The 14885-nt window shown below is 37.9% G+C and overlaps 2 protein-coding genes across 2 annotated transcripts in view; both read right to left on the bottom strand.

Moving 5' to 3' along the window:
- LOC311598222 (olfactory receptor 7G3-like) overlaps positions 1 to 14524 on the bottom strand; it is a gene marked incomplete at both ends in the record, with an annotated part of 43310 nt that extends 28786 nt beyond the window's left edge. The window contains one exon of the mRNA XM_084783238.1: positions 14453 to 14524. Within this exon, the coding sequence (XP_084639364.1) occupies positions 14453 to 14524 (72 nt within the window). The remainder of the gene's footprint in view (positions 1 to 14452) is intronic.
- Positions 2839 to 3783, bottom strand: LOC311597495 (olfactory receptor 7G2-like; the record flags this gene model as incomplete). Its single annotated transcript, XM_084781714.1, has 1 exon — positions 2839 to 3783. The coding sequence occupies one exon, from the start codon at positions 3781 to 3783 to the stop codon at positions 2839 to 2841; it is 945 nt and encodes a 314-aa protein (XP_084637840.1).
- Positions 14525 to 14885: the final 361 nt, after the last annotated feature.

Here is a 14885-nt window from a genome sequence, read left to right as displayed (position 1 = left end):
TAAAAGGAATATATATAGGTTTACCCAAATGTCTCCAAATACAGTCAAGTTGAAAATAAAGTAGATCCATGCAGGTGATAGACTGTATTACACTCTGTGCAAATAGCACTTTTCAATGAATCAATCATCAGATCAAAATAATAAATGACACATATAGAAACACAATTACTTTCCCCTTGATTACTATGCCTTCTACTTTTTTCTGTCTTCTGTACATTTATATTATAATAAAGCACATAATTTCCATTTGGGAACAGACAGATAGTTTCATCTTCTACAGGTAGACTTTTCTCATTATATAAGTTGTAACCTATTTTCATATTAGAAAACAAACATTAATTTCGACAGGAATTTGTCATGTTTTCATGTACATGTACCACATTTAGTCCATTAGAAAAAATAAAAGCTTGCTAATCCATATAAAAATTATCATTAGGCCAGAGGTGACCCATGCTTCTGTGTATCTACTGTCATCCATGGATATAATAGCTGCAATTTCTCCTTCCCCAGGAAACTGAAGGAGAACCCAGTCCAAGTATGTGTTCATACCGAGACTTATTCTTTGTACCATAACATTCTTTAAGTCAGAAATGCTTTTAATAAAAGGTACCAATATTCATTGTTTCGATGTATAAGTTCTAAGGAGTGTGAGGTTTCTTCAGAAATGTAGCCTATGCTGGATTGCCTATGTTCCAGGGAGTGCTACCACACTTAGACATATCCTTGAGACCACCTAATGGATTCAGTAGCTTTGAACAAGAAAAGAGTGCGTGAAGTTGAGAAGACTTGGAAAGGAAATTCAGGGATGACAGGGAGATGGATTGAGTAGAAAAATATTTGACATGAGTATGAAATTCTCAAATAATTTTTAAATATCTTAATATGCATTTATGCATTTCAGATATCTCATAGTCATCTCAAACAGTTTTTCATCAACTAATAAAAATATTATCAATAAGAGCAAGAGAAAGACACTCATCCAATAATTTGCAGCAGTGATTCCTTCAGAGATTGACCATATCCACTTCTTCCTTTCACAGTAGACATAATTCCAAGACTGTGATAGGATAGGAATTTTACAGCACAACACACACACACACACACACACACACACACACACACACACTGACTAAAATTAGAAACTCGACTTCATAACCTTTCCCTGGAACTTGTGAAAGAAGAAATTGTGGTTACTGATTTAAAGTCAGGCATAAATGGGGGATGAAGAAATAACTCCGTTGTTCAGAACACTTGCCACTTTCCCAAAGGTTAGCTTTCCAGCACTATTGTTGAGCAGCTTACAAACACCATAGTTTCTGCTCAAAGATCACTAAAGCTGCCTTCTGGCCTCAGTAATTACTTACACACATATAACATTCTCATACATATGTGCACAAATGAACACATCTGGACATATACTCTTTAATAAAATTAAATCTATGTTGGGCTAAAGAAATAAACCACATGCTGGCGAGGATCTGGGGAGAGAGGAACACTCCTTCATTGCTGGTGGGAATGCAAACTAGTATTGAAAATCTGGTGCTATCTCAGAAAAATGGGAATAGGGCTTCCCTCAAGACTCAGCTATTCCACTCCTTGGAATATACCCAGAAGATGCTCCAGCACACAACAAGAAAATTTGCTCAACCATGTTCATAGCAGCCTTATTCATAATAGCCAGAACATGGAAACAACCTGAGTGTCCATCAATAGAAGAATGGATAAAGAAACTGTGGTACATATACACTATGGAATACTATTCAGCTATTAAAAACAAGGAATTCCCGAAATTTGTGGATAAATGGATTGAGCTAGAAATGATCATATTGAGTGAGTTAACCCAGAAGCAGAAAGACTCAAATGGTATATACTCACTTATATCTACATATTAGCCCAAGGGGCTTGTCCCACTAAAGCCTTCAAGTACCAGGAAACTGGGACAGTGGGGAGGACATACTATTGGGACTCTAGATGAGAGAAGCATGGGAGAATGGCAAAGTAGAAGGATCCAGAGGGTCCTAGAAGCCTACAAGTAGAACATTATGATAGGCAGATTTGGACCCACAGGTCCCGCTCAACTAAGGCACCAGCCAAGGACAATACAGGGTGTAAAACTTTAAACCCCTACCCAGATCTAGTCAATGGTCAGAACATTCTCCACAGTAGAGTGGAGAGTTGGATATGACTTTCTCACGTACTCTGGTGCCTCATATTTGACCATTTTCCCTGGAGGGGGAGACCTGGTGGCACTCAGAGGAAGGACAGCAGGTTACCAAGAAGAGACTTGATACCCTATGAGCATATACAGGGGGAGGAAATCCCCCTCAGGAACTGTCAAAAGGGAGGGGAATAAGGGGAAAGTGGGAAGGAGGGAAGAATGGGAGGAGACAAGGGATGGGATAACCATTGAGATGTAACAAGAACAAATTAATAAAATAATATATATCTTGGAAAAAAAGAAATTTTTCAGTGGTTAAACCAGTGCCTGCTCCTCTAGAGGATCTGGATTCAATTCCCACCACCTACGTTGCAGCTCCCAACAAATTCTAGCACATGGTCCACAGTATCTGAAACCCTTTTCTGGTTTATATGACCATTAGGTATGTATGTAGTATGCTTACATTCATACAGGCAAAACACCAAACACATAAAATAAAGTATACTATGATAAAAATAAAATTGAGTGTCCTATTTCAAGGAAGGAAAATTAAATAAAGACAGATGAAAAGTTAAATTTAATGAGTCATTATATTAGAAGAAATTGAAGGCATTTTGGCTTTCCACCAACCCTGACACTTTCACTTACTCTTAAAATCCAAGCACAAGGCTCTCCATACATCACAGAAGCGGTGTCCTACCAAAAACTTTCTGCAGTGCCTCTTTCATATCCTTGTTCCTCAAACAATAGATAAAGGGATTCATCATTGGAGGAACTACAGAATACATCACTGAAGCCACAGCAATCTCCTTGGGTGAATCAATTACTGATGAGGTAATGTATACACCAAAACCTGTCCCATAGAACAAGGAAACGACTGACAAATGAGACCCACAAGTGGAAAATGCTTTGTACTTCCCTTTGGATGATGGCAGTTTCAAGACTGTAGATACAATATGAGTATAAGAGAAAATGATTTCAATCAGGGGAACACCTGCAAAAATAAAAGCTGTAACAAATATCAAAATGTTGTTAATGAGGCTGTCTGAACAGGACAGCTTGATGACTTGTGCAATTTCACAAAAGAAGTGAAGGATTTCCCGGTCTGTGCAGAAAGACAAGTGCAGCAGCATCACATTATGCAGCAGACCATTTGCAACACTGATGAACAGGGAGAGAAGCACCAGAGTAAGACAGAAACAGGGGCTCATGAGGACTTTGTATGTTAGAGGATAGCAAATGGCTACATAGCGATCATATGCCATTACTCCAAGAAGGAAACACTCAAATAATGTGCAAACTGCAACAAAGAAGCCCTGGCTGAGGCAACCTGCATATGTAATCCTCTGATCCTGTGTTTGAATGTTTACCAGCATCTTTGGGACTATGATGCTGACTAGATACATATCATTGAGAGACAGATGACAGAGAAAGAAGTACATGGGGGTGTGGAGATGAGAGTCACAGTTAATGGCCAACACTATAAGAACATTCCCAAAGATGGTAATCAGGTAAGCACATAGAAACAGTCCAAAGATGAAGGGCTGCACCTCTGTATCATCTGTCAATCCTCGAAGGAGAAAATCAGCAACAACTGATTTATTTTCACCTTCCATGTTACACATGCATCTTAAGGGGGGAAAAGACAGTAAGAAGTTACTAAAACACATGAGCCACAAGGAACATTTAAAATGAAATTTGTTAGAGAAACACCTTATTTATGCGTTGGTCTTTCCAGTTTAGCCTTTAGGTATGGAAAGCGAGGAAATCAATTTGAAGGCAGCACCATCCAGCTTTTTCCTACCTAGATATGGCTACCTAGTAATTAATAAACATGCTAAACTTCCTGTACAAAATTAGCCTAAGAATAAATACAAGTGTCTGAATTAATATTAAGACTCACTGTATTTAAGAATAGGCCTTTTATCAATGCTGGAGAGCTGGGTCCATAGTTAAGAGAATAGGCCTTTTTTTTCTCTGAAAGAAATGGCACATGCCATTACAATGTGGGGAGAATAAAAAACTGACACATATTGAATTTCATTAGATTAAAGACAAAATTGATAATTGAGGAAAAGTGTATGCAATTGTTTCTAACCATTTTATGTATGATTTACCAGCTTGGTAATCTCAACCTGCCTCCCTTATTTCTAAAACTTAGCTCTAGGGTCTGTATTCTGGCTTCAAGAACAAATATAAGTATTTCACCTGTATGCTGCAAATGGAAGAAATTTCCCTTAGAAATGGAAACACTCTACATGAAGGAACAGGTTCCTGGTTAAAGACGGATTATCTCTGAACTGAGTTCAAGATATTGTAAGATTTTTTAAGTACTTTTGAGTATATTGCAAGCTGGATGCTTTATCTCTTAATCTCAGGAGTCTCAATGTTCAAAGCACCTCATTAGACCAAATACATAACTATAATTATAAGCCCATGGGTTCATATCCTTAAAGACCAAGACTAACAATACTAGAGAGTTTTGGACAGTTGATTCTCTGACCCCAGAGACCAGCTGAGTTTCCAGCTATACTTCAGAATATTACATACCGAAAATATACCACTGCTCTTATAAGCTTCACAAATCTTTTGTAAGATTTTCTACAACTGAAATTTTCTGTTTATTTGTTTCTTTTTGTAGCTTGTGTCTGATTTGGGTATTTTTATTATTAATTAGACATTTTTTATTTTTTACACATACATTTATATGACTACACTTATATACAATTGATTACTTATAGTAAGAAAAAGCATGACACAATCAGGAATTATACAAATGTTACATTCTTAGTGTTTTGGCTATTTGAAGAAAATGTCTTTCCTATCTTGGTGCATGTAATATTCTGAATATAAATCAATCTCAATTACATCTTGTCATTATCAACTTAAACCTTCTATCCAGACATAAAAAAATCTTAACCCCTAAACAAGTAAGCTTCATTGTACAACAGAAGCTACCTGGTCTTCAACCCCAGCAGAGACTTGAGAGGAAATAAACTTGATTACCTGAGTATGCTGGAAGTGTAGGTTGGTAGCTTTCCAAATGAGAAGATGACAGAGGAAGTTTTCTACCTGAATTGTCACCCAAATCCTTATACACTTATAAACTTATATTGAATAATATTTTGAGAAATTATATCTTTCAGAACAAAAGAACCAACACTGACATTGGATCAGACCAGACAGGATGCATCAACTCTCACCATACTGGACACTGACATTCTTTATCCTTCATGTTCCAGCATCAAGTGCTTAAATTGCTGTTCTTAATCAGAAAAAGACAGCTCCCAGGACACTTAAACAGAAAATTTCCAATCCCAATGGGCCCAGAATTTCAGACTGTCCCACACAGTGCGTTTATTAAGCCTGTAATTTCTCAATACTTAGAAACTGCACCACAAATGCTGGACCACCATTTCCCCAGTTTTATTTGGGCCCCTACAAAGATACTATTCATCCCAAATCAGGCAGAAGAAACCTTAAGAGAATGATTCCCCACTTCCTTTAATGGAGTAGGGAAGTTTTTGATTGCTTTCTTAGGCTATAGAGGGTTATTTTTTTAATTTTTTATTAACTTATTCTTGTTACATCTCAATGGTTATCCCATCCTTGTATCCTCCCATTCTTCCCTCCCTCCCATTTTCCCTTTATTCCCCTCCCCTATGACTGTTCCTGAGGGGGATTTCCTCCCCCTGTATATGCTCATAGGGTATCAAGTCTCTTCTTGGCAACCTGTTGTCCTTCCTCTGAGTGCCACCAGGTCTCCCCCTCCAGGGGACATGGTCAAATATGAGGCACCAGAGTTCATGGGAAAGTCATACCTCACTCTCCACTCAACTGTAGAGAATGTTCTGTCCATTGGCTAGATTTGGGTAGGGGTATAAAGTTTACTGCCTGTATTGTCCTTGGCTGGTGCCTTAGTTTGAGCGAGACCCCTGGGTTATTATCAATGGGAGTTGGTTACAATTTATTATTGCTCTTATTTAGAGAGAAAACAAGGTTAGAGCCAGTGATGTCTTGATAATATGCAACATATAATAATTGCTCATACATATCTGGTTTAGTAGTGGAGCACCATCTATAGTATTAAAAGCATAATGACACTGAGCAAATAATTTGATAAGTTCTTTCACTTTTGTACACAATTATTTTCTTCACTCAAGAAGACTATGAAATAAATTTGACAATTTATGTGTTTGTCTTTTTTTGGAACTAGAGATTTAAATTAGGATCATAAAAAAATCTACCTCATGAACTTTACCACTGAGTTACACGCACACAATTGCCCAGGGTGTGCCTGAAGCGAATCTAGATTATTCTTATTTTAATACATAATGCTAGTGCCTCATTATATAAGGTGTCTATGATTATGGTCGTCCTGTACCACCAAGACTAACTGAAATGGCAATTAAAAAGAGTAATCCATCAGAATCCATTACAGCTATCATATGTTGATATCTCATCTCATTGCATTTTAGATACTTTATAGGTGTTATATTTTTATTATAATCATAAATTATTAATATAATTATAAAATGGAGAGCATTTGAAATAGCCTGGACTAGTTGTGGCTTTCCACATAGACCTTTTAACCAACAACTTGATCAGATGTAACCCATATCTAGCACTGGAGTGTTTTTTTCATGGTTAGAGGTGACTAGTTGAAGCTTTGTCTCTCCTGTTATTTGATGATTCCATTTGTATTTCTTTCATATATGTGTACATTTAATTTTTTTCTACTCTATGAGGTTTACATATGTCACTTCAAATATTTCTCAGTTTCAGTTATCCCTCCATACAGTGCCTTATTTACCCATCTCTGCCCTCTCCATAATAATTTGATTATCCTGTTTTTGTCCCCGACATCCCCATGCATCCATAAGTACCTATTCTATTTTCCTCTTTCTAAGGAAAACTTTCTATTACCTAGTCCCTTACTTATTATATAACTTTTATGGTTATAGTGATTGTACCCTGGTTTCCAAAGACTTAACAGCTAATATCCACAGGGGGAAAAAAACAAATACTGAATGTATTTGTCTTTTTGTGTATGTTACCTCATTGAAGATGACTTTTACTAGCTCCACCTATTAACTTACAGGTTCATGTTTTTACATTTTTATAGCAAAAGAATATTCCATTCTTTTCATATATCATACTTTCTTTATCCATTCATCCAATGATGAACACCTAGGCTGTTTCCAATTTCAAATCATTAGGAATGGAACAACAATAAGCATAGCTGAACAGGTATCTCCAGAGTACAATATGAAGTCCTTTGAGTGTATGCCCCAAGATGGTATAGCTGGATCCTGAAGTAGATCTACTACTGAATTCCTAAAGAATAATCACAATGATTTCCATAATGACTGCACAGGTTTGTGTCCCTGACAGCACTGAATAGGTGTTCTCCCCTACTCCACAGCATGAGCTGTCATTTGTTTTAGTGATGGCGGACATTAAGTCAGCTCTAAGTTGAAATCTCAAAGTAGGTTTGGTTAACCTTTTGCTAACATTGAATATTGCTTTAAGTGTTACTCAGCCATTTGTGTTTCATCTTTGGAAAACCTGCTGCTTTCTTGATACTGTGTTTTTTTAGTTCTTTACATATTTTAGGTATCAGAATGTTATCAGATGTGTGATTGAAAAAATATTTTCCATTCTGTAGCCTGATTTGTCTGAATGATGGTATCCTTTGCCATAGAGAAGCTTTTCTGTTCCTGAGATCCCATTTATTAATTTTTGATCATAGTGCCTATACTATTTGTATTCTGTTCAGAAATTCTTTTCCTGTGCCAGTGACCTTAAGATGATTTCCCACTTTCTTATCTATCAGAGAAGCTATTTCTAGTCTATGTTGAGATCTTTTATCCACTTGGAGTTGAATTTTTGAAGGGAGATAAATATGGATCTGTTTACATTCATATACATCCAACCACTCAATTTGACCAGGACAATTTGCTGAAGATGCTAACTTTGTACAGCATGTATTTTCCAATTATTTATCAAAATTAGGCTTCCAAAGATGTTTGGACTCATAATAGAGGCTTGATTTTTATTTCATTGATCAAGGTGTCTGTTTTATGCTAATACCATGCTTTTTTTTTATTGCTATAGCTCTGTAGTCAAATTTGAAATCAGGCATAGTAATACCTCAGTAGTAATTGTTTATTACTGTTATTTTGAGTTTTGTTTTAACTATCCTGACTTTTTTGGGGTTTCCATACAAATATGAAATTTTTTTCCTTAAACTTCTGTGAAGAATTATATCAATAATTTCATGTGAATTGTGTTGAACTTATAGATTGCTTTTGATAGGAGGCCAATTTTTGTATGTTAATCTCATTATTATATAAGTATTAATGGTTTTTCACCCTCCTATGTCTATTTCAATTTATTTTTCAATACCTTAAAGCTTCTCTTATACAAATCTTTCACCTGCTTGACTAAAGGTACCCCCAAAATATATGATTTAACACTACTGTGAAAGGTACTGTGTCCCAGTTTTTTCTCTGCCTCTAAATTGTGTATAGAAATGCTACTAATATATCCTGATACTTTGTAGAAAGTGGTTTTTTTTTAGCTATAAAGGCTTTCTAGTAAAGCTTTTATGGACATTATATATAAAAGCATAATAATTATTTGATAAAGAAAGTTTAGCTTCTTTCCTTTTTTATGTCTTTGATGTCATTACATTGTCTAACAGTTCTTGCTAAGAGTTCTTGTAAAATGTTGAAGGTATGGGAAGAGTGGACATCCTTCTCTTGATTTCAATTTTGGGAAGATGGTTTCTCTATGTCGGTGTTTATATTACAAGTACATTTGTTTTACATTGTTGTAATAATGTTGAGGTGTGTCTTCTGTCTCCCTAACTTCTTCAGAATCTTTAATGTGAAAGAATGTAGAATTTTGTAAAAGGTCGTCTCTGCAACTAATAAGGTGATCATGTGGCTTCTGCTTTTCACTCTGTTTATTCGGTAGATTACATTTATTGATTTCTAGGTAGAAAAAGAAGGCATTCACCATAAAAAGTGAGGTTGTATGACTGAACATGGTGATTGAATTTCTTATTGAAACTATTGGCATCATTTGAGAAAAAGCCCAAATGTTTTTCTACCTAAAAGAGATCAAATAAATTGGAAAGGACAAGGACTTAGAGAGGCCCTTGGTCTCCCACCACCTTCCTGAAGGGGAAAATTCCATCAGAGTGAGACATGGTGGGAGTCATTAGTGGCAACAGGGAAAGTGATGGCACTTGGGAGGTTGAAGATGTTGGAAGGCAATAAGGAAATTGCAATGCCTGTAAAAGTTGAGGTTTTTAATCAATGAGTGGAGGTGCTTTGAAGCAGTAGATGAAGGTAAAGGTTGAGGAGGCTAAGGAAGACATTGAATAGTTTTTGGTAGTTTTGGGGGACTTTATTTTGCCTGTTGTAGGACCAGGTCATCTATGTCTAAATCAAAAGCTGAGGGAACTGTGGGCATAAAACAATAGTCAGGGGGGATTCCAAGATGGCAGTGACAAGGACATGAGGTGTCTGATCTGCATGGAAAAGACCATAGAAACTATTGGAAGCCACAGACCACCAGGGGAACTGACAATCACTGGGTGAGAGAGATCTGCACAGTGTGAACCACAGGCCCATGGGTGGGTTTGATCTCCTGCCTTCCAGAGGGACACAGAGAGCAGACCAGTCCCCACAGCTTGACCTGGAGTGTACCTGAAAGCTGAGAGCTGTGGCCTTCCTCGACAGAACAGATTCAGTAAATGGGACTGAAATCATGCCAGCAGTGAAGCACTAGAGCTCCTGGCCTAGGAAAATCTTGGGAAATGGGTACATCTCTCCTCAGACCCCCTCCACATGCTCCATTCCATTCCATAGAAACCCTGGGTGCCACACAGGGGCACTGTGACCAGACTCAGAGCATGGTCTGAGACCCGAGACACGAATGGGAGCCACAGACCAGGGTAGCTGGGAATCATTGTCAGAGAGACCCTCACAGGCAGGTCTGACCTCCTGCCAGTCAGAGGCACATGGAGGAAGGCATACAAGTCCCCAGAGCCTAGTCAGGGGCCTGCCTGTGAGCTGGGAGCTAAGGCATTACTCAGCAGCATGAACTCAGTTAAAAGAACTAAAATCATCCCAGCAGTGATGCATCAGCATGCCTGGCCTAGGGAAATCTTCCAGAAATGGGTGGATCTGTCTTCAGACTCCCTCCACCCGACACCAGAAGCTACCTCCCAACATCAGAGATGGCAAAATGACTAAAGGCCAACATAAAAACATAAATAACAAAACCCAAAACAATATGGCATGTACATATCCCAGCTATCCCTCAAAGCAACCTGGAGGACTCAAACACTATTGAAATACAAGAAGATGACCTCAAATCTTTAGTAATAAAGATGATAATGGAGGAAACAAATAAAATCCATGACCAAATGCAGGAAGACACAACCCAACAGGTGGAAGACAAAAAAGAGGCCTATAGAGAGGCACTGGGAAAAACTTAGGAAAATATAAACAGCCAGATGGAAGAAATCAATAAAAACAATTCAAGATCTTTAGGTCAGCAATCAATAAATGGGACTTTATGAGGCTGAGAAGCTTCTGTAAGGCAGGAGACACTGCTAAGAGAACAAAGTGACATCCCACAGACTGGGGAAAGAACTTCACCAAGCCTATATCTGACAAAAGGTTAATATCCAATATATAGAAAGAATTCAAGAGATTAGACATGACTGAACCCAATAACCCAATTGAGAAATTGGGCTCAGAACTAAACATATACTTCTCAACAGAGGATTATTGAATGGCTAAGAAACACTTTAGGAAATGGTCAATGTCTTTAGTCATCAGAGAAATGCCAATCAAAATGACTCTGAGATTCCATCTTACACCCATCAGAATGACTAAAATAAAAAAAACTCAAGTGACAGCACATGCTGGCAAGGATGTAGAAAAAGGGAACACTTCTTTATTGCTGGTGGGAATGCACACTTGTGCAACCACTTTGGAAATCTATCTGGTACTATCTCAGAAAACTAGAATAGAGCTTTGTCAAATCCCAACTATTTCACTCCTTGGACTATACCCAGAAGATGCTCCACCACACAACAAGGACATTTGCTCAACCATGTTCCTAGCAGGCTCATTCATAATAGCCAGAACCTGGAAACAACCTAAATGTCCCCCAGTTGAAGAATGGATAAAGAAACTGTGGTACATTTACACTATGGAATACTACTCAGCTCTAAAAATAAAAAAAAAGGAAATTCTGAAATTCGTGAACAAATGGATGGAACTAGAAATTATCATACTGAGTTAATGCAGAAGTAGAAGTACTCACATGGCATGTACTCACTTATAATTGGACACTAGCCCAAGAGGCATGTCACATGATAGTCTTCTCTTACCAGGAGATTGGGATAGTTGTGAGGACATCCTATTGGAACTCTAGGTGAAAGAAGTATGAGAGAATGGGGAACTAAAAGACTCCAGAAGGTCCTAGAAACCTACAAGAAGAACATCACGATGGGCAGATCTGGGCTCAGAGATTCTGTTCAAACTACTGCACCAACCAAGGACAATACTTGTGGTAAAAATCAAACCCCTTCTCAGATCTAGCCAATGGACAAGACGTTCCCCACAACTGAGTGGAGAGCAGGGATTGAGTCAAACGTGGTGATCTATATTTGAACACTTCCCCATGGTAGAGAGGCCTGGTGGCACTTAGAGAAAAAAATAAGCAGGTTACCAAGATGAGTCTTAATGGCCTATGACCATTTAGTGGGGGAGGAAGTCCCCCCCAGTCACAGACCTAGGGCAGGGGAATATGGTGAAAGCAGAAGGGAGGGAGGAATGGAAGGATACAAGGGATGGGATAACAATTAAGATGTAATCTGAATAAATTAATTAAATAAAATAAAAAACAATGGTCAATCTTGTAAGGAACTTTGTTTTTTTCAAGAAGGACTTAATGTGTATGGCAAGAAGCATAGAAGGAAAAAAATAACCCTTGAGTGTGTGGAACTTCTAATCATAAGTCAGTACCTTGTCAAAATTTATTAGGACCTATGAAGATTTGGCAGTTAGATGTGGCATTTTTTTATGAAGTGACACTGGTAATCAAGCTTATATTAAGGCAAGAATGTGCTGCAATAGAAAATAACATGGCAGGATTAATGATATCATGGATTCCAAGAAAGGAAAGAGGCTTGAGAAATATGCAAGATGAGTGAAACATCTTATCGAAACAGGGAGAATCCCATAGTTAGTAACACAAAAGATTCCTGGCTAGGGGTTGACAAAAAACCCAGTATCAAGGCAAAAAATGAGAATTTTCTTTTCTCTCCAAGAGCACTAACTGGGGAATACAATGGAGAGATGAGCTAAAAAGGAAATAGGAAATGTATATAAACATCAAAAGATATGGATAGCAGATCATACAGATGCAAAACAATGAGACACAGTGAGACAGAGAAGTAAATGCAGTAGGAATCAGTCAAAAGCTAAGTGACCTGTCGTTTTTTCAGTACAATACCAAGAATATGAGAGATCTGTATTCCTGACAGGGTCTTGCTGTGCAAAAGGATGTACTTGGGTAGCCTGGGATAAAAGCATAATTGGAGAACAGTAGAACATACTGAAATGACTCCTTAGGGCTTTTACACATGTAGGAACTGGAAACCAACTAGCTTGAGTAGGTAGAGAAAAAAATTGCTGAATAGATAGATTCTAAAATTTAGAGTCAGGTATAGTGTGTGATAGATGCCAACACAAGCAACTGATCCATACCACAAGATAGCTGAATGAGAAGTTTTTTATTTGGTAAAATAAAGATGAGAAGAGAAAAGGAGAACTAAGGGATTTCTCCCAGGTCTAAGCACCAGATATAATTAGGAGCAGCAAGAAAGCACTGAACACAGCCAAACTCCATAGACAATAAAAAATTGATAAAAATCTATCAAGTCACCTTTAATAGTGAAAAATGGTGCTGCCAATCTGGAATTTTTTGTTTGGTGTATAAGGAAAAACAGGAATGTGTCAGCTCAAATAATGGAGTAGCCAGGTGACTTACTATGGGCACTCTGGGGATGCATCAGTTGTGATAAAAAATATTCAGGTGCCAACTGGTCAGGAAAGATCAGCTGTGACTGCTTCAGGCAACAGTCTTCATCCAACAGCAAACAGGAGGTTTTTGAGAAGGGCTTTTTGAGAACCACCACCCTGAAGTATTGCCATCAGCACTGTCGTATTTGTCTCCCAGTCTTGGAGACATAACAATAAGGTTCCCTGAAAGGGCTGAGTCATTTCATTTCTCAGAAATTTAGAAGAATATGACTCAGAAGAATCTAATGTTCTGGATGAGAAAGACCTATGTTTCCTTGGCGCTATCTAGAAATTCTGATCAAACGGAAATGATGTATCATAGAGGAGATAGTATCCTGCTGATGAGTTTCTTCAAGGCTTCCTTCATATCTCTGTTCCTCAGACTATAGATAAAGGGATTCATCATCTGAGGCACCACAGAGTACAGCACTGAAGCCACAGCAGGCTTCCTGGATGATTCTGTAACTGTTGAGCTAATATAAACCCCAAATCCTGTTCCATAAAATATGAAAACCACTGACAGGTGAGACCCACAGGTGGAAAAGGCTTTATATCTTCCTTCTTTCGATGACATTCTCAAAACAGTGGATACAATTTGACTATAAGACAAAATTATGCCAGAGAGAGGAACACCACCAAATATGCCACATGAAATGTATATAAGTATGTTGTCAATAAGAGTGTTGGAACAGGCAAGTTTAATAATCTCTGTAAGTTCACAGAAGTAATGTGGGATTACAAAGTCTGTGCAGAAGGACAAATGTAACACCATAAGACTATTCACCAAGGCGTTCACCAGGCTCCCCATCACAGAAAATGCTACAAGTAGGATACAGATACAGGGGCTCATAATGACCCTGTACCGAAGTGGATGGCAAATGGCAACATAGCGGTCATAGGCCATTGCTGCAAGAAGACAGTTCTCCATGCCAACACACATTATGACAAAGCAAACTTGAGTCAGGCATCCTACATAAGTAATTTTCTGGTCATGTGCTTGTATATTCATTAGCATCTTTGGAATTGTGCATGTGACTAAAAAGATGTCATTAAAAGAAAGACCAGAGAGAAAGAAGTACATGGGTGTGTGGAGGTGAGAGTCAGATCTGGTGGCCAGAATGATCAACAGGTTTCCTAGTATTGTAAGAAGGTACATGGAAAGAAATATACTGAAGATGACGAGTTGCAGATCTGGATCATCTGTGAGTCCCAGGAGAATGAATCCTGACACAACTGTTTGGTTTCCAAATTTCATGTTTGTGATGAATCTGGTGGAAAATGAGTAAAAAAAGATCACAAAATACATTAACAGCAGCAATATCACAATCTCATTAGACAACTACATCTGTGGACATCTTTATTTTTTCCTTTAACCTCAAGAATTAATTTCGTGCATTACACTTGTCATTTGTTAATCTTAGCGTTTATTATAGTTCACAAATCTCTGGTCCAGATGAATATTAAAATATTAAATGTGGGCTGTGAAGATCATCCATTGATGTAAGCACAAACCACACAAACATAAAGACTAGAGTTCAAAACATTAGAATTCATAGAAAACCTATCTGGGCACATAGGCTCATCTGTAATCCTAGCATAGGAAGACAAAACAGGAG

The sequence above is a fragment of the Acomys minous genome, assembly GCF_964271855.1.
Source record: "Acomys minous genome assembly, chromosome: 5".
Classification (NCBI taxonomy): domain Eukaryota; kingdom Metazoa; phylum Chordata; class Mammalia; order Rodentia; family Muridae; genus Acomys; species Acomys minous.
This window is presented reverse-complemented; position numbering and strand designations above follow the sequence as displayed.